Source organism: Propithecus coquereli, unplaced genomic scaffold (assembly GCF_000956105.1).
Source record: "Propithecus coquereli isolate 6110/MARCELLA unplaced genomic scaffold, Pcoq_1.0 Scaffold68, whole genome shotgun sequence".
In the NCBI taxonomy this organism is placed as follows: Eukaryota; Metazoa; Chordata; class Mammalia; order Primates; family Indriidae; genus Propithecus; species Propithecus coquereli.
Window position 1 is genome coordinate 8,168,168 of NW_012152840.1, and position 19,694 is coordinate 8,187,861.

Sequence of the window (19,694 nt, forward strand, 5' to 3'; positions counted from 1 at the left end):
TGTTGAGAAAACTTTCTTGTTACTAACATTACCTAATTCTTTAATACCGGACCACATGCCCACATCCAGCACTTCAATTATGCAAAATAGTTTCTAACCGAGTCGAGTCTACTTTTTACTTTACCTATAACCTTTCCAAATAGTTGAAAAAGTTAAGACAAGACTAGAGGGCACCATTTCCTCTCCCAATGTACAATGATGATGATGATGATGACATGACGATGATGGCTTCCAGCATATACATAACGAAGGTGTGTTTATGCCAGGTATAATACCAAATGCTTTAAATTCAATATTTTACCTAACCTTCACAAGAAGAATGAAGCTTGGGCTGGAACCCAGGTTTGTGATGCCCTAACTATGCTTTTAACCACTACAATATAACTCCAAGGTACTGAATTAAATTTCAATTTGGAACCATGCCCAAGTAAAAATCACTTCAGTTCTGTTACTCCTAAGTCAGTAGTATGTGTGTGCGTGTGTGTGTGTGTGAGAGAAAGAGAGAGAGAGAGAGAGAGAGAGACAGAGAGAATGAATAGAAATATTAAGGTTAAATTATTCATGGCTGACACAAATATATAGGAACTTGGTATTTCAGTTTGCAGAAAAGCACTATATAAGGTGATTTACCAAGCAGGCAGTGACTGCAAAATGAGAAATCAATGTGACTTTTATCTTTTCATATTTCTTATGAATAATAATGACTATGCAACTCAGAAGCAGTAGCTACCAATTGTCCTGATACCATACTATGGATTTAACCTCATTTCTTATGTGCATGTGTGAGCTAGCTTGCTACTTTAAAAACTAATTTAAGGAAATATCTATTCAAAGAATTTGACACAGAGCTAATATTCATTTGCTTATTAGAATTCTTTAAAAAGTGGTAGAAATTTTATTGCTATAAAAGTTAAAGTGTCCTCTCAGTTATTTGAAATGGTATGCCCATATAAAAGCTAGACTTGGTGACAGATACATGTCTTTTTGACAATTGCTTAATTATAACAAATGCTAAATTATGCTATAAAATATATTAAAAGTTGCCTCTTAAGAAACCTGATAATTCACATAGGCTTAAAAATTTTTTTTCAAAGAGATTTTGCTATTTATCACATTTCTGATCACATGAAAGAACTATATATGAGGTTTGTGTAACTTAAATTCCTGGGAAGAGAATGTTTTGATATTTTATTTCTATTAACTTGCTAATATTCCATGTAGACACTAAATGCCCAAGTGTGGCATTGGCTCTTGAACTTCTACTGTGCAGAACTTTAACTAAAAATTTAGTTAAAAAACAAGAAAACTCAAGAATAACAAAAATCAGATGTACCTTTTTAACACCAATCTGGACAGCTCTCCCTATTACATCTTGTAAGTCATCTGTAAAAGACAAACCCCACATTAAGAAAATCTGGTAAATAAAAATTTGACTGTTGTTTGGCTTGTGTATATCATTATTTAAAGTTGTACATATAAAATCATGAACTTCCACAGATAAGAAGGGCTTGATTAAAATTTCGTTATCATAGGTGCTTTATAACTGTTCATGGTCATGGTTTACCAATATATGTTTCACTTTATAGTTTTATCAAGGATGAGAAATTCTTTATTATTTCAATTGTAAGAGTAGATTATGCTTTGTAAGATCTCCTTGAGGTGGAAAATTTGTCTTCATAGAGCAACTATCTACCTTAATAAAAGAAACATTTACCTTGATGCTTTTGAACCTCCCTATAAATTCCTCTGAACATAGGATCTGTCAAGTTGATACCAATATCTACAGAAAGCAAAAATAAAATAACTGATTAATCATTGACTCTCTATTTGAAACTTCTACTTTAAATAAAAGCTCCTGTTACTCAACTTTTCATTCACACACTCATCCATTCAACCAATATCAAAGTACCTACCACATGTCAGCTACTGTGCTAGACACGTGGAATACAAAGGTGAATTTAAGATATAATTCCTGCTTTCAAGAAACTCACTGCAGAATTGGTAAGGCAGACTCATTAACAGACAGTTATGAAAATATTAGATGTAAACATGGTACTATGGGGCACAGAAGAGGAACACCCAACCTAATCTGGTGGCTGGCTCAGAAGAAGCTTCCAGAAAGAAGTAATCCCTGAACTGAATCTTAAAGGATGAGTTATTGTTATCCAGTGGAAGAGAGGAGACTATAGACAGAGGAAGCAATAGGAGCAAAGCCTCCAGGGTGGGAAACAGCACAGTGCTTGTAGAGAGTACAGGCTGTCTCAGCTGCTGGAAGAACAGTTGGCAAGCAAATGCAGGTTGATCAAAATATTAGGAAAAAATTAAAAATAATACAAATAACAACAATACAGCATAACAATTTACATAGCATTTACATTGTATTAGGTATTTTAGGTAATCTAGAGGTGATCTGAAGTATACTTGAAGATGTGCATAGAAAATATGCAAACACTATGCCATTTTATGTAAGGGACTTGAGCATGTGAGGATTTCGATATCTGCATGAGGTCCTGGAACCAATCCCCCTTGGATACAGAAGGATGATGCTGTATAAGGCAGAAGCCAGACCCAGCTATGCTCAGACACTTGTCTTTAAAATACTGGATGAAACAGGAAGCTCTGATAGCTTTTAAGCAGAGGAGTAAGATTTACATTCTGGACATCTCTTTCTGGTGTCTTTGTGAAAGGAAGAATTTGAAGGCGACACTGGAATTAGGATGTCTCATTTGGAAACTGGCAAGAATTCATATCTGCAACAAAGATAGCCTGAATTAGAGTAATGTAAGTGGAGACACAGAGGAATAAATTATTTTCTTTATTCACTAAATACTTACAAAGACCAACTCTGTGCCAAATACTATGTAAGGAATTTAGGGACAGAGAAATTAATAAGACCCAACACACTTCGTCCCTACCCTTCAGAATTTACAGTACATATGAGAACTACAAATATAATCTGTTATATAATTAGCTAGACTGTTAGCAACGTGAGGCAAGAAATCATGTTTATCTTCTTCACTGCTGTATCCCTAGAACATAGCACAATGGCTGGCATATAATAGGAGCTTTATCCACATTTAGTCTGTAAATAATTACATGCATGGGAGCACAAGGGAGGGGCAGGCATGATGAGAAAAGCTTTACAGAGGAGCTGGATCTTAAAGAGCTTAGGCCTCTCAGCTGAAGAAGGTAAAGGACATTCTACATACAGATGTGTGCAGGTACATACTGTATCTAGAAGACTGGAAGAGCTTCATGGTGGCTACAGAGCAGTGGTTCTCAGTGGAGAACGTCTCTCCCTCCAATCCCCCTTCCCCACTCCCAAGATTTAGCATGTCTGCATGTATTTTTGGTTGTTAACTGAGGGGAGTGCTATTGACATCTAGGGTTGAGGCCACGGATGCTGCCAAATATCCTACAATGTACAGAAAAGCCTCCCACAACCAAGAATTATCTGACCCCAAAAAATCAAGGGCCACTCTTGGTAAATTCCGTTGTGGAAGAGAACAAGGGGAACAAAATATGAAGTCAGACTGTGATAGTCAGAGGCAAGAAAAATGCCTCCCTTATTTAAAATACACATCCTTTAGCTTGAAGCACTAGGAGAATCTCTAAATTTGTAGGGTAGCGGGCAGTTGCTTACCAATAGACCCCCTACATTATTTCTGCAAAGTTTTAGCTGCTTCTTGGTATGTTCTCATTCTGATTTCTGCCAAGCTGGCCCCCAGGAATGTCTGCTCCAACACTAAGATAGACCTTGAAAGATGAATCGGCATTTGGATAATCCAAGAGATAGTGGAGAGAGTATTCTAGGCATTTGAAAAAGCAAGAGAAAAAGCAAGACGCAGAAAACTACAAAGATATTTGAACAACAGCATGTCAAGAGAGATGGATAGGGTGATGAATTCACAACTGGCACCCTTTAAAAGAGCTACTTACATGCAAACATCATCTACTACTATAAATACAATTCAGGGGTTCAAGATGTCAACTTAAAATCACAAGATCTATAAATTTGGAAAGGAGAACTTTAATTATTATGATAGACTGCAACCTGCAGGCTGGGAAGCAGAGTCTCCAGCTGAGACGAAAAGCTGGCACTTCACTGGAGGAAGGATGGGACAGAAGGTGTATGCTAAACGGGTTGGCTAAATATACACTTTTAACAAGTTAGAAGAGGAGTTATAAATATTCATGAAGGGGGTCACACATATATGTAGTAAGCAGATATATATGTTACATACGTCCTATGTTCACTTTGGGCTGGAGACTTAACATTAAAATCCAGTAAAATTAGTCTCTATATGTCAAAAGGTGAAACATAGGACACAAAGGCACTTTGAGCACAGCCTCTATAAACTTAACAGAACCAGACTGTGGTCAGCGGTCATTTATCGGGAAGGAATGCTTTGTAAAACGGTTAGTTGTCATGTTGAAACTGCAAAAAGGGAGGGGAGTCAGGTGGTTGGTTGAAGTCAGCAGAGGGGTCTCCTGTTCTTCGTTTTTCAGAGATGGTTTCTGCTTAATTCTAAGGAGGGGGAAGGTCTGGTAATGTTTAGTGAGGAGGAAGGCAGTATACTGAGACATGACCAACCACCTGTCTCATCATGGCCAAGAAACTTCATTTTTGAAGTTTTTCTGGAGTCTCCTTGGCCAAGAGAGGTCCTTTCAATCGGTCAGGTGTCTTAGGGTTTTATTTTTATTTCACATTTCCCACTTTTGGCCAACGTCTGCCATAGGTGGCATTGATGGCCAAACTTTTTTGTCCCATGTTGTTGCCAGGGTGGTGTGGCTACCTGCCCAGGTCTATCCAGTCCCTAGGTGGGACCCTTGTGGCCAAGGGACTTACAGCCAATTTAACATCCCAGGCCAGACCAGAACAGAGGCAGGCAGGCACCCATTAAACCCTAAGATCTATCAAACGACGTAAAAGTCAAAAGGTACGGTTATAGATTTTACCTGTCTATAAGTTCTATGCATTGAACCATCATAATTCTGGTTTTTTTTTTTTTTTTTTTTTGAGGCAGAGTCTCACCGTGTTGCCCGGGCTAGAGTGCCATGGCGTCATCCTAGCTCACAGCAACCTCAAACTCCTGGGCTCAAGCAATCCTACTGCCTCAGCCTCCCGAGTAGCTGGGACTACAGGCATGCGCCACCATGCCCGGCTAATTTTTTCTATGTATTTTTAGTTGTCCGGTTAATTTCTTTCTATTTTTAGTAGAGACGGGGTCTCGCTCTTGCTCAGGCTGGTTTCGAACTCCTGAGCTCAAACAATCCGCCCGCCTCGGCCTCCCAGAGTGCTGGGATTACAGGCGTGAGCCACCGCGCCCAGCCTAGCACAGGCTTTTAGTTTTATAATGAAGAAAGAAAGATGGTACTTCAGTATATTTATGTAAGGATAAGGGGGTTACAAAATGTCCTAGCAAGCATGAACCTTCTATGCATAAGCTGTTGAGGCAACAGTGTATTTGTCCCTGTGCAGGCAGATCAGACCCTATGCTATGTACAAACACATAGCCTGGGTGGGGGGCGCCCACAGGTGATACCCCCATGGGTGTGTTCATCAATAGATTCATTCATGGTAAGTGCTGACAATATCAAATTGAATCATGTGTCATTTCCTTTGCAAGCTCTCCAGAATCCATTTACATGATATTTTAAATATAAGTATTGTTGGCATAGTAGGGACATATTTTTAACTTTATTTATCTGATCTAAACTACATTTGTCTAACCAGTAGTTCATAGATCAAAGAAGTCCTGTAGTATAGAACAGGTTTCCAACATTAATGACAGGACAAATTAAAACAAGCGGTGTTAATGTTTGGGTCTTGAAGCAATTGGATCCAGAAAGTCCACAGGGAAAGACATTGGTCTAGTTAAGTGGTGACATTGAGAACATCTGAGAAGTTAGTGACAGGTATTATCCGTGGCCCATATTTATCACGAATGGATCTGGGAAGCTGTTGGCAAATCCCGTAATCCAATAGGCTTCCTCCAGTGGCAGCACTCTGGGATAGCTTAATCAAAGTGATATCACACCATTCTACGCATGGGGAAAGAGGGACAATCACAAAAAGGTGGGAAAGGGGCTAACAGAGCTCTGAGAATAAAGGAAAGGAGGGGATGACCATTTTAGCTATTCAGAAAGTCAAACCAAGGGAAAAACCATAAATCCCATATGAATTCAGGGGGCTTATCAGACAAACTTTGGAGACCGTCCTTAAGGCAGTATAGCAACTGACTAATAAGGAATAGAGTAATCATGTCCTCCGAGGAGGGTCATAAACCCTGCCTAGTTCTGAAAATGACAGGAAGAGAGAGCTCAAAGATAGCTAAACATTCAAATTATCTAGTATCAAGGCAGAGAACGAGTTACATTAATTTAGATAGAATCAAAATTATTAAATGAGTCCCAATGTCTCTGAACACAGGTCTGGCCCTGTGTCTCGTGAAAGTTCACTTTGTCACCTTTTCCTGGGTCTAAAGACAAGACTTTGGGTAACTTGAGTTTGATGTCAGATACCAGCATCAATTTCCAAGACTCAGCAGAGATTGGCGCTTTTTTCAGATGAGATATGTGCACCCAAGAGTCAACTCCCTGTAACTTAGCAGCATAAGGATTAGTTAATAGCACCTGATAAGGACCCTTCCAATGGAGCAGGAGGGAGTCTTGTAACTGATGTCTTTTCCAGTGTATGTAATCTCCAGGCTGGAGGTGGTGACACTGGAGTTCATGACCTGATTGGAAACTATAAAAATATTCTACAACCTTGCACTGATAGATTTTTATAGCTTTAATGAGCCCCCAGCAATAAACCAGGAGTTCCCCCTGTAACTGGATAGGAAAAAACATTTCCTGGCCTAAGTGCACAGAGTGTCCCATAATTTTGTCCGGGGGCTGAAAGTATAATTTTGTTTTATCCATTTCCTTCTTTCAGACTCTGAGCCTGTCTTTTGAGATAGTGAGAGTCTGGAAAGGAGATCTTCAGATGGGGAGGGGCAGGAGAAGGAAGAGCAAGGGGGGAAGGGCAGGTAGTGCGTTGAGTAAGCATAATTGGGAAATTATACTGCCACATCCGCTAAGTGGTTGCTTTTGCTGCCTTCTGTCTTGTCAGAGGAATGTCCCTAGACTTTGATAATGGCTAGGGCTCAGAAGAGCCTGAATGGCATCTAAGAGAGCAAAAGCAAAGTCTTTGTTCTTTATAGGCTGTCCAGAGGAAGTAAAAAAAAACCCCTTTGTTTCCAGAGCATGCCAAAACTACAGGCAACTCCAAAGAAAAGCATACCTGCTGTCTATATAAATGTCCGCCGCGTTAGCCTTGGTCAGCAGGCAGTCCTCAGGCAGGGCACGTAGTTCTGCCTGTTGGGCGGTCAGGTGCCTGACAGGGGACCTGATTTGATGGTTTCTATCAGAAAGACTACTATGTAGCCTGCCTGATAGGAGCCAGCAGAATTTTTGAGAAAGGATCCATCAGTGTACCAGATAAAATCTGGACTGGGAATGGGGGTCTCCTTTAAGTCTATATGAGTAAAAGAAGGGCATTTGTAAAGACAACACAGTCATGGGGAACATCTTTTCTTAGTAAAGGCAAAAGGGTGGCTGGATTAAGGAAGCTGCAACAAACCACGGTCAAGTTAGAAGATGAGGAAAAAAGTGTCTCAATGGAGGTCAATTGGCTTGCTGAAATATGCTGAGTATGGTGAGAGATGAGAAGGGCTTCAATGGAATGAGGAACACACAGCGTGAGAGGGGATCCTATTATTATTTTTTTGGTAGCCTTAATGAGGGTGGAGGTGGCAGGGTGGCAGTCCTTGGGCTACCGAGTCTAACTATTGACTATAATACTCAATGGGCTGACTGCTACCCCCATGGAGCTGAGTTAGGACTCCCCTTCCTTCTGTTTATGGACAAAAAGCAAAAAACGGAGATAATAATTTGGGTGTCCTAGAGTAAGGGGTGAGGCTAATTGATCTTTTGGGTCCCCAAAGGGCTTGCTTTTAGTCTCAGCCGGAGGCTGTGCCTCCTGGCCTGCAGGTTGCAAACCATCATAAGAAATAAAGTTCTCCTTTCCAAATTTATAGATCTCACGATTTTTAGTCAACAAGTAGAATGGCCCAGATCATAAGAAATTATCATTTGGTTTCTTTACAAGAAAGAGAAGGAAATTAGATAAAGAAGGGGATAGGCTGAGAAAATTTACCCAGTGAAATTTTCTGCCTAAAATAATCTTTCACAGAGGTTCAGTCTATAGTAACCTACTGTCATTGATCATTAGGAAAATAGAAATGGTTTGTGTCTCTTCTAGTCCATTCTCCCTCTGTGAAGTGTAAAAGAAACAATTATTCATGACACATGTTAAAGACCATAAGGAAACCTTTATTCAAGAAGGCCATTCAAGACTAGTACAGTGAGGGTTTTGCAGAAGGAGACAGAGACTGGGCTCAACTCTGAATACAAGGACAAGTAAGGATTTATAGCCACCAAATAAGGTGGGTATCAACAGACAAAAAATTACTAAGAGGAAACATCGGAGGTAAGGGAGGATTCTGGCTTAACTCAGATCGACAGATTCCTGCTGAAGGCAGGCCAGAGTGACAGGATATACAAGATGGGAGATAAGGAACTGATCAGGGATTTTCACTGAACTGATCCGGTAGAATTCTTCCTAAAACTGGACCCAGCTGGCCAAGTACAGAGCCCAGGGTTGGGGCCTGGTCAAGAAGCCAGCTCAGGACAGTCTGATTCAGGTTTAGTCAAAGAGAGAGTCTTTGTCAGCAGCAAAGAGATTAGAATTTTTCCAAAGCAATCTTTTACTAGAAAACAAAGTGAAAAACATGGAACTGAACAGTAAGCAAATTTGACATGTAAACATTTATGCCTCTAATTTTAAAAGGTAATTGAAGATTACCTTGGAGACTCAATTTATGAAGCCATTCCTTGTCCTTTCTCAACCTTAACAGGAATGGATGTTAAATGGGATGCTAAATCGTTCTGTAATGCCTACCCTGAGGCAGGTGCTGGTTGAGATCAATTCCAGGTGATACTTCTTCCTAGAACAGTCTTCTGAAGGGTCGGTTGTTCAGGCTGATTCAGTGTACTTAAACTTCTAAATTCAGGTTTGGATGCAAGTGTGTCTTGGGCTTTAAGATACTCTGCACTGGCTCAGCCACCAAGTTCTTCCCTTTTCTGTGAGAATCTCTCATATAGGTGACATATAGTCCTTTTCTTTCTGACATATGATATGCCTAAAGTGCATTCCTTAGCCAGTTACTAGAGCTGCTTCTATCCCTTGATGAATAGGCTGCTTTACCTAAGCTACGTTTGGTGGCAAATATCTTCTTTTTCTGGACTCTATGTGATTCATGTCTCTTTCTGTTAAGTGCTCCTCTAATACTTAATGGCCTCTGAGATATAAACCACTTCCTCACCCACCTACCCACCAGCAAACATCGGCACAGTGATCAAGATAAGTCAAAAGAGAAGGACCAAAAAAAAGTTCAAATTCATCTACTGGATTTTGGGGGGTTGTTTTCTTCCTCTTTTTCAAATTGACTACAACACACATGTTAAAAAGAGCCCAAATCATAACGGTGCTTGTGAATTTTCACAAATAAATACACACTCGTGAATCCAGGACCTAAATCGAGAACCAGAACATTGATCACCAGTATTCACCCAGACGCCTCCCCGCGGTCTTTTCCATTGAGTGGCCCTTTCAACCCTTAAAACGCCGGAGAGTGCAAGGACTTGCACTCCCTGGACCCCCTATCCTTGGTTAGCGACATGCAAGAATGGGGAAAGCGCTCCTCTTACCAATAAACTTGAAGCGAGTCATGACTGCTGCCGTAGGACCTCCCCGGCGGAAGCGGAAGTGGCAGCTAGCAGATCCGCCCTTCCGGCCGTCTCGCCGGGTGCCGCAGCCCCAGGCTTCCGGTTTCCCGATAGGCCGTGCGGCCGCTGAAGGTGAGCGGTCTGTCATGGCGTTCTCGGCGCCGGCGGCCTACCTGACCCATCAGCAGAAGGTGTTGAGGCTTTATAAGCGGGCGCTACGCCACCTCGAGTCGTGGTGCATACACAGGTGGGAGAGGGGGACCCAGGGCCTGGGAGGGAGGTGATCCCGGGGACCTCATGGAAGCTAAAAGCGCCGGGGGACTGGGCGGCTCAAGGACTTAAGGGACACCTTGGAAGGCCTCTCGCCCCACAGAGCCCGCGCATAGACGCGGGTTCGAATCCAGGCTCACAGCCCATAGCTGCGAAACCTTGTAGAGTTGCTTATCTGGTCCAGGTCTCAGTTTTCTAAAAAGTAAAACAGGAGACAGCACAAAGGTTGCTTGGAGATTAAATGAAATAATGTTTCTAAAACTGTAAATGTCACAGGTCCAGTGCTCACGAAATGATAGCTTTCTTTATGATCTCGTGTTAACAATAATAATATGTGCAACACGTGTTGTTTAGTCTGCAGAACAACTGTAGGAGGTAGGGATTATTTTAGCCTTATTTTACAGATGAGAAGATAGGCACAGAGAATAATTTGTGCAAGGCCATAGAGCTAGTTGGTAGCCAAGCCAGTATTAAAACTTAAGTATGACTTCAAGACATTATCATTGTCCCACCCCTCCTATTAAGTTTTCTCTTTTTAGCTTCATTCAGTCCTTTTCCTTACATTCAAATCTTTTTCACCTCCCACATAGTTCCATTCTTTCCTCCTCTGTGCACCTGAGACTAGTCTTAGAACATAATGTTAAAATATATAGATTCGCATGACCTAAATGCAATGCAGGGCGGGCTGACAACCCCAGATGTGTGGATGCGAGACCCCCACTCTTGTCGGAATTTTAAAACCTAGTTTCAGGAGAAGGGTTTCTGGGAAAAGCCTCTAAATGATAGAAAACTGAGTAGGCCTGGAAGAGTTGGAGAGGATATTCTTGAAGTCCAGATTGCATATTTGTGATTATTAGAAAGTCATGGACATACTTCTCTTTGCCAGGCAAGAAGATGGCCATGGTTGCAGGATTGTTAGTTTCTTCCCTGAGTTTTCCTTATTCATTTATGTGACAGAATTTGCAGTTCAGGTGCTATGATGGATGCCAAAAAAATAAAAGTTAGTAAATCCTTTTTTGAGCTGCGGGAGCTCATGGATTTGTGGGGAAAATGGACATATAAACAAATAGATAACAGAATTATAATATCAGTCAGTCTTACAAAGATGAAGGAAGTCAAGCTTTCAAGAATTTAGGTATCCCAAGACAAAGAAATGATAAAATTTGGGGTGATGACTATCCTAATTACCCTGATTTGATCATAACTCATTGTATGCATGTGTCAAAATATCACATGTATCCCATAAGTATTTACAATTATTAGGGCATTAAATATGAAGTGTCCAGTTTCAAATCAAACATATAGTTTATTATATCTCAAACAATAAACAGTACAATTAATCAAAGTATGTACCTAAACTGTCCACACAGTTTTGCCATCTTAATGGTAGCTTGTTTATGCCAGCAGTGAAGAAACCTGGAGAGCAAGTGGCAGTGAAATTGCAAAAGGCGTTTTCCACAGCTTGTTGAGAACTGAATATTTTTCCTTGCAAGAAGTGGTCCAAAGCCTGGACAAAGTGGTAGTCAGTTGGTGCAAGGTCTGGTGAATATGGTGGATGAGAGAGAGTTTCCAAGTCCAGCTGCTATAGTTTGAGCAGTGTTGTTTGTGCGACATGTGATCAGTTGAGCATTGTCTTGCAAAAGGATTGTCCTGTCTCTAATGACCAGTCTGGACTGCTTAATTGCAAGCATCCTCATCATTTCATCCAATTGCTTGCAGTAGACAGCTGCTGTAATTGATTGTTCAGGTTTCACATAGCTATGGTGGATAATAACAGCACTGGACCATCAAACAGACACCATTAGCTTTTTTTGATGAATATTAAGTTTTGAACTGTGTTTCGGCACTTCATCTGTATTCTAACCATTGTGCCAAACGCCTGTGATTGTCAAAAAGAATCCATTTTTCATCACACATAACAATACCGTGTAGAAATGGTTCACCTTTATTTCGTGATAGCAAAGAAAGGCAAGCTTTGAGATGATTTCTTGTCTGATGCTTGTGTAATTCACGCAGAACCCATCTATCCAGCTTCTATACCTTGCTGATTTGTTTCAAATGGTCCAATATTGTTGGAAAAGTAACGTCGAACTTTGCTGGTAATTCACACGTAGGTTGAGATGGATTCGCTTCCACTACAGCTTTCAGCTCATCATTATGCACCTTGGTCTCAGGTCGCCCACATGGCTCATTTTCAAGATGAAAATCACCAGAACAGAACTCAAACCATCGACATACTGTGCATTTATTAGCCACATCCTTCCCAAATGCTTCATTGATATTTCAAGCTGTCTGCACTGCATTGGTTCCACGATAGAACTCATATTCAAAAATAACACAAATTTTTGACTTATCCATGGTTTCACAAAAAATTTGAAAGATAATCACAAGCCAAAACATGTACTAGGACTGTGGGTGTACCTTCACAATAAAAATAAAACAAGAAGTGTCGAAGTGAAATGTCAGAGATATCAACTATAAAACTTAGTACTTAAGGAAATCGGACATTTCATACTTAATAACCTTAATATTATGTATCCATTTTTAAAAGTTAAACCTGAAAAAAAAAGAATTCCAGTAATCCTGAACTACAGCTGGGAATATTAAAGTCCATAGCCCTGGAGAAAATGATAAAACTAGCTACTATGATAGCACCAGCTCAGCATTTTTAAAATCTGACATTTTTCTCAGTCCTTGCTTGAATTCCTCCATTTGCCCTCATAGTGCTATCTCTTCTCCATGGTTCCATCCTGGGCCCTCTATGTTGCTGTAGGTACTTTGGGCAGCCTTATTTAATGCGGGGACTTTTTACCACTTACTCCTCTGCCAATAACACACATACACCGTGTATAATTGAACAATTGAACGCTGAGTTCTGTAAATTTCTCTTACCAGTGCAATAATATTAGTAACTGACATTATTGAGCACTTGGGATATACCAAGCACTGTGTGAAATGTATTTATGTGTTTCAGCTCTAAGTCAGCCCAAGGTATATAGACATTGTTATTAACATTGTTTTTTAGAGGAGGGACCCATGGCCAAGAGACAGTAAGTAACTTATCCCAGATCACACAGCTAGTGGCAGAGCTAAAATTCAGGCCCGCGCAGTCTGACTTGAGAGTCTGATAACTTGGTAAGCTAAATGTCTCTCTCCTGTCTCCATTCTGTCACCACCACCACTGCCTGCTTCAGGTCCTTGTATCTGTGGCCTGGATTATTGTCAAAGCCTCATAACTGATCTCTCCCCACAGTTTCTTCAGAACCGGACAGCAGCTTGCCTGAAGTCACACAGCTAGTGTCAGTCAGGATTCAAACCCAGCTCTGTATGATTTGAGCAATATTGTTTGTACCATATAACACCTCCTTTCTTATCATCTTTGTTATCTCCAGAATTTAGCACAGTGCCTAGCACAAGCTAGAAGGAAATGGAGTAAGTTGTCACTGAATAAGGTTGAATGATCCTACAGAGGCTGTAGCTTTTCTCTTTGGCTAATTCTCTTTTTCCTTTTTTGTTTAAATCATCATTCCCTTGTTGGAGGAGAGAAGAATGGTTAGGCAGTATTTATTAATAATACAGTATTTTTTTGTTGCTGATGTTCGGCAGTCTGCAGAGGAAGCAGTCATAATGATATGGCTGCTCCATTGACAGGGTTGTGGGAGGTGCCAGGATGTTCCATACTCATCCAGAAGGTGTTAGTAGGAGTGCAGCCTCCTGTCAGACGGTAATACTGCCCACTTGAGTAGAGAACATTTCTAATCTCCAAAATCGTTTTGGTTTAAGGGACAAATACCGGTACTTTGCTTGTTTGATGAGAGCCCGGTTTGAAGAACATAAGAATGAAAAGGATATGAGGAAGGCCACCCAGCTGCTGAGGGAGGCGGAGGAAGAATTCTGGTTCTGTCAGCATCCACAGCCATATATCTTCCCCGACTCTCCTGGGGGTACCTCCTATGAGAGATATGAGTGCTACAAGGTAGGTGCGAATTACAGTGGCAGCTGCCTTCTGAGAGCCTTATAAACCACTTGCTCTTTGCGGGGTAGCTATGAGATTTCTTTTGACAGTTGTTAGATACTACAGGCATACCTCATTTTATTGTGCTTTATTGTGCTTTGAAGATACTGACTTTTTACAAATTGAAGGTTTGTGGGAACCCTGTGTCAACAAGTCTTGTTGGCACCATTTCTTCAAAAGCATGTGCTCACTTTGTGTTTGTGTGTCACATTTTAGCAATTCTCTCAATACTAATATTTCATACTTTTTCATTATTATGGTGATCTGTGATCATTCATCTTTGATGTTACTGTTGTTTTGGGGCACCACAAACCATGCCCATATAAGACAGTGGACTTAATTGCTAAGTATTGTGTGTGTTCTGACTACTCCACCAACCAGTTGTTGCCGTCTCTCTTTCTCTCTCCCCAGGGCTTCCTATTCCCTGAGACATAGCAATATTGAAATTAGGCCAATTAAAAACCCTACAATGGCCTCTAAGTGTTCAAAGGAAAGGAAGAGTCATACATCTCTCACCTGAAATCAAAAGCTAGGAATGATTAAGCTTAGGGAGAAAGGCATGTCAAAAACTAAGATAGACAGAAAGCTAGGCTTCTTGTGCCAAATAGTTAGCCAAATTGTGAATGCAAAGGAAAACTTTTTGAAGGAAATTAAAAGTGCTACTCCAGTAAACACACAAATGATAAGAAGCGAAACAGCCTTATTGCTGATATGAAGAAAGTTAGAGTGGTCTGGGTACAAGATCAAACCAGTCAAACATCCCCTCGAGCCAGAGCCTAATCCAAAGCCAGGCCCTAACTCTCTTCAATTCTGTGAAGGTTGAGAGCGGTGAGGAGGCTGCAGAAGAAAAGTTCAAAGCTAGTAGAGTTTGGTTCATGAGGTTTAAGGAAAGAAGCATAAAAATCATAAAAGTGCAAGGTGAAGCAGCAAGTGCCAATACAGTAGCTGCAGCAAGTTATCCAGAAGATCCAGCTTAGATAATGGATGAAGGTGGCTACACTAACAAATTTTCATTGTAGACGAAACAGCCTTTTATTTGAAGACGACGCCATCTAGGGGATTTTCGTAACTAGAGAGGAGAAGTCAGCGCCTGGCTTCAAAACCTCAAAGAATAGGCTGACTCTCTTGTTAGGGGCTAATGCAACTGATGACTTTAAGTTGAAGCTAGTGTTCATTTACCATTCCAAAAATCCTAGGGCTCTCAAGAATTATACTAAATCTACTCTGCCTGTGCTCTATAAATGGAACAACAAAGTCTGGATTACAGCACATCTGTATACAGCATGGTTCACTGAATATTTTAAGGCCACTGTTGAGACCTCCACTCAGAAAAAAAGATTCCTTTTATTACTGCTCACTGATAATGCACCTAGTCACCCAAGAGCTCTAATGGAGATGTAAAAGGAGATTAATGTTGTTTTCATGGCTGCTAAGACAACATCCATTCTGCAGCCCACAGATCAAGGAGTAATTTTGACTTCTCTTATTATGTAAGAAATACATTTCACAGGGCTATAGCTGCCATAGATGGGGATTCTTCCTATTGGATCTGGGAAAAATAAATTGAAAACCTTCTGGGAAAGTTTCGCCATTCTACATGCCATTTATAACATATTTGACTCATGGGAGGAGTTCAAAATTTCAACATTAACAGGAGTCTGGAAGAACTTGCCCTCGTGGATGACTTTGAGGGGTTCAGGACTTCAGTAGAGGAAGCAACTGAAAATGTGGTAGAAATAGCAGAAGTAGAAATAGAAGTGGAGTCTGAAGATGTGACTGAATCTCATGATAAAACTTGAATGTATTAGGAGTTGCTTCTTATGGATGGGTAAAGAAAGTGGTTTCTCAAAATGTATTTCCTGGTGAAGATTCTCTGAAAATTGTTGAAATAACAACAAAGTAGTTACAGTAGTACATAAACTTAGTTGATAAAGCAGTGGCAGTGTTTGAAAGGATTAACTCCAATTTTCAAAGAGGTTCTATTGTGGGTAAAATGCTATCAAACAGTATCACATGCTACAGAGAAATCTTGCGTGAAAGGAAGAGTCAGTTGATGTAGCAAACTTCATTGTTTTATTTTAAGAAATTGCCACAACCACCCCAACTCTCAGCAACCACTACCTTGATCAGTCAGCAGCCATCAACATTGATGTAAAACCCTCCATCGGCAAAAAGATTATGAGTCGCTGAAGGTTCAAATGATCGTTAGCAGTTTTTAGCAATAATGTATTTTTAAATTATGTACATTTTTTAAGACATAATGCCATTGCACACTTAATAGACCCCAGTATAGTGTAAATATAACTTCTGTATGTACTGAGAAACCAAAAAATTTGTGTGACTTGCTTTATTGTGATATTCACTTCATTGCAGTGATCTGAAACTGAAAGCATAGTATCTCCAAGGTGTAGCTGTACTTTTTTTCAGGTGTCAGTTTTCTCTCTCTTGTACATCATTAAGATTTTCTTTCAAATTCGGCTCAAGGTCTTACAGTATACTTTTTGGCAGAGCAAAGTTATTACTGGGTAAGTAACTCATTCTAGGACCTTAAAGTTAACCAACTTGGATTGATGCTTAGTATTTCTGAGATACTATAGGTAATAGTTACAAGTAACATAAACCACTCTGGATATTTAGAAAAGGCAGGCAGAGGAGGAATGATCCAGTGCTCTTTGGACTAATGCTGCTATTTTTCAGCCATAGGCTCTTTCTTTGGTTTCTGCTTGTCCCCTGCTGTTCATTGCTTAGAGTTAGAAACAGCCTAATAGTTGCAAATGGTTATAAAAACTCACCTTGATGTGTGTCCTTATCTCCTGAGCAGGCCCTGTCAGTGACATGTAATGTATCCTGTGGAATGACACCGTGATTTCCTCTCCTAACAGGTTCCAGAGTGGTGCTTAGATCATTGGCATCCTTCTGAGAAGGCAATGTATCCTGATTACTTTGCCAAGAGAGAGCAGTGGAAGAAACTGCGGAGGGAAAGCTGGGAGCGAGAGGTACGTCTTACTCGCCCTTGACCATATAGCTTGGCCACATGGATGGAGTCGGGTTTTACTCCCCACATGCAGAGGTCCAGATTCCAGCCATGACAGTTATTCTGGCCCCTTGCTTCTCAGATATATTTTAATTTCTGAGTGTGCCCAATTTAACATTTACAACCATCTTACAAATAGGTTAAAACGCATTCCCTGTTCTTTTTGACTTTTCTCTTCTCTGACTTTGCTTCTCTCCTTCGCCTGACCTTCTTGCTGTACCCGACTACCCCTTAACCTTCTCTCCACTAGATAGAGCCTTAGGCATTTTTTAGTCATGTTATCATGGCTAGAGTTAACATTTTTAAAAGCTCAGTCTTGCTATAGTGTGAAGAATATATTGGAGAGGGCAAGAGGAGGAATAGATAGACCAATTTGAAATTACTGCAGTTTAGTCAAAAAAGGTTTATAATGACCAGCACTAGGGTGGACACAGTAGATATGGGAGGAGTTAGATTCGGGATGTCTTTCAAAGGGATATAAAGATTGATTGCATGTGAGGGACAGGTGAGGAGCAGGGAGGAATCCAGAGTGGTTTCCAGGTGTTAAGCTTTCACGGGGATCTTGGTGGTGGTAGTTACTGAGATAAGGAGACTGGGGACACAGAGCATGTGATAGGTATCAGGGACAATCGGGCATTGTTTTGAAAGTTGAAGTTTGAGGCTCCTGTGAGACGTCAAAGGCAGATGTCAGTAGGCAGCTTTGGAATGCCAAGGGGAAATTTTGCCTAGAAACAGAAACTTTTGCATTTTCAGTTGTTTTAAAAGCCATGGAGAGATATGTGGCATCCTTAGAAAACACAGTGTAGAGAAGAAGGAAAAGGAGAAAGATCTTTCTCCATTATAATTGGACAAAAGATGTATATAAATGCATTAGGGTTAGAAGTTTTAAAGATAACAGACTTCTATGTGATAACTTCTAATCTTTTATTGAAATAAGAGGAAAAGCTAAAAAGAAGTGGGTGCAGTGTGTTTGGAGAATGTGGGAGAAGTGCGATAGTCTTGGGGAGGGGAGTAGGATGGCCACGTGGTGAAGGCCCATTCGGAGTTGAAAACAGTGAATGTGTTCTGACACCAGTTTGTTCCAGTATTTTTTTTTCTCTTTAGCAATATTAAGTAGTACAGGTGCAGGCTTGAAGGTAGATGGTTCGGTTTGTCTATTGCCCAGAGAAAGTGACAACTTGAGGTCATTCAAAAGGGAGCAGTTGTCATGATGGAATCTAAGCTGGATAAAAAAAGGAAGTAAAGACAGGAGGCTGATGCAGAGGGGGAAGGTCAGGTTGGGTGGGAGGATCTATGACTTGTTTCATTTCTATGAGTTTCAGGGGGGTAAATACCAAATGAGCAAATGAGCTGGAAGTGCGAGGGGTGGTTGAATAGCAGGATATTTGAATTCGTGATTTTGGAAGTTGTTCTGGTGATGTCCAGGATGTTGACCTTTGGAAGTCTTTGGCCAGTGTAGAGTGGATGGAAGGTCATTGTGACCAAGGTAGGCAGTGTTTTGTAAGCAATGTCTCAGCATTTAGAAGCTTGAAGTATATTTATTCACGGGTAACAGCAGGTTCATTCTGCAGTGGATCACCATGATTATTCTGCTCAAGTGTGTTCCTCCTTTACTTATTTCATCGCTTCACCATTGTTAAACAGCACACGTGTTTGGAGGCCCAGAGCAACCACAGTCCAGAATGGATTATTCTGAAGGGAGCTTCAGCTCTTCGGTCTCTTCCCCTTCTAGGACATTTATCTTGGAGATCACTAGAACGGGGGGTAGCTGGGCGCCGGAGGTAGCTGGGCACCATCGGGCAGAACTGAGCACATTTTTACATGTGATTTCATGTTATTTCTTGTCCTTGTTGCTATGTAGGGAGGCTTTCCAGTTATAATCTCCAATATATAATGAACTGAAGTTTCTTAATGGTACTTTTGGAGAACACTTAGCTGAGACACAAAAACAAATGTTTCTGGGGGAGAGGTGGAGAACGATAACAAGGGGAATTGAAATGCTAATTGTCGTGTTTTGCTTTAAGCAAAATAATAAGGGGTAGGAGGGTTTTTAGCTTTGCTGTTTTAAAGAATGGGAAAACCCTTAAAGGAGAAAAGCTTTTCTGTTTGTGTAAAGTACAGGTATATATAAAAAACACTTTTCAATATTGAGATTAGTAGTGTGTGACACCCCATAGAAATAAAGTTGACACTTGGCTTTAGCAGACAGATTGACAGTCAATGAGACTCCTTTGGTAATTGTTCCTTCCTTGCCTCCTTCTAGGTTAAGCAGCTGCAGGAGGAAACCCCACCTGGTGGTCCCCTGACTGAAGCTTTGCCCCCTGCCCGAAAGGAAGGTGATCTGCCCCCACTGTGGTGGCATATTGTGACGAGACCCAGGGAGCGGCCTGTGTAGAGAGAAAGAGAGGGAGAGACCTCACTGTTTGTGCTTGCAAGTGAAATAAGTTACAGAACAGACACACACTTGCCCTAATAAAAATAACTGAAATGGTCTGGTCTGACCGATGTTTTCTTCTAAAGATTACCATGATGCCAAGTGAC

The 19,694-nt window shown here is 40.8% G+C and overlaps 2 protein-coding genes across 2 annotated transcripts in view; one reads left to right on the plus strand and one right to left on the minus strand.

Moving 5' to 3' along the window:
* Window positions 1-9,873, minus strand: part of TATDN1 (TatD DNase domain containing 1) — a 31,772-nt gene extending 21,899 nt beyond the window's left edge. The window contains exons 1-3 of the mRNA XM_012660797.1: window positions 9,817-9,873; window positions 1,715-1,780; window positions 1,334-1,383 (exon numbers count right to left, since the gene is read on the minus strand). Of these exons, the coding sequence (XP_012516251.1) occupies window positions 1,334-1,383; window positions 1,715-1,780; window positions 9,817-9,838 (138 nt within the window). The 5' untranslated portion in view covers window positions 9,839-9,873. The remainder of the gene's footprint in view (window positions 1-1,333; window positions 1,384-1,714; window positions 1,781-9,816) is intronic.
* A 21-nt stretch (window positions 9,874-9,894) lies between these two features.
* NDUFB9 (NADH dehydrogenase (ubiquinone) 1 beta subcomplex, 9, 22kDa) lies at window positions 9,895-19,646 on the plus strand. Its single transcript, XM_012660827.1, has 4 exons — window positions 9,895-10,081; window positions 13,888-14,080; window positions 17,002-17,115; window positions 19,417-19,646. The coding sequence occupies exons 1-4, from the start codon at window positions 9,981-9,983 to the stop codon at window positions 19,546-19,548; spliced, it is 540 nt and encodes a 179-aa protein (XP_012516281.1). The 5' UTR covers window positions 9,895-9,980; the 3' UTR covers window positions 19,549-19,646.
* The last annotated feature ends 48 nt before the right edge of the window (window positions 19,647-19,694 follow it).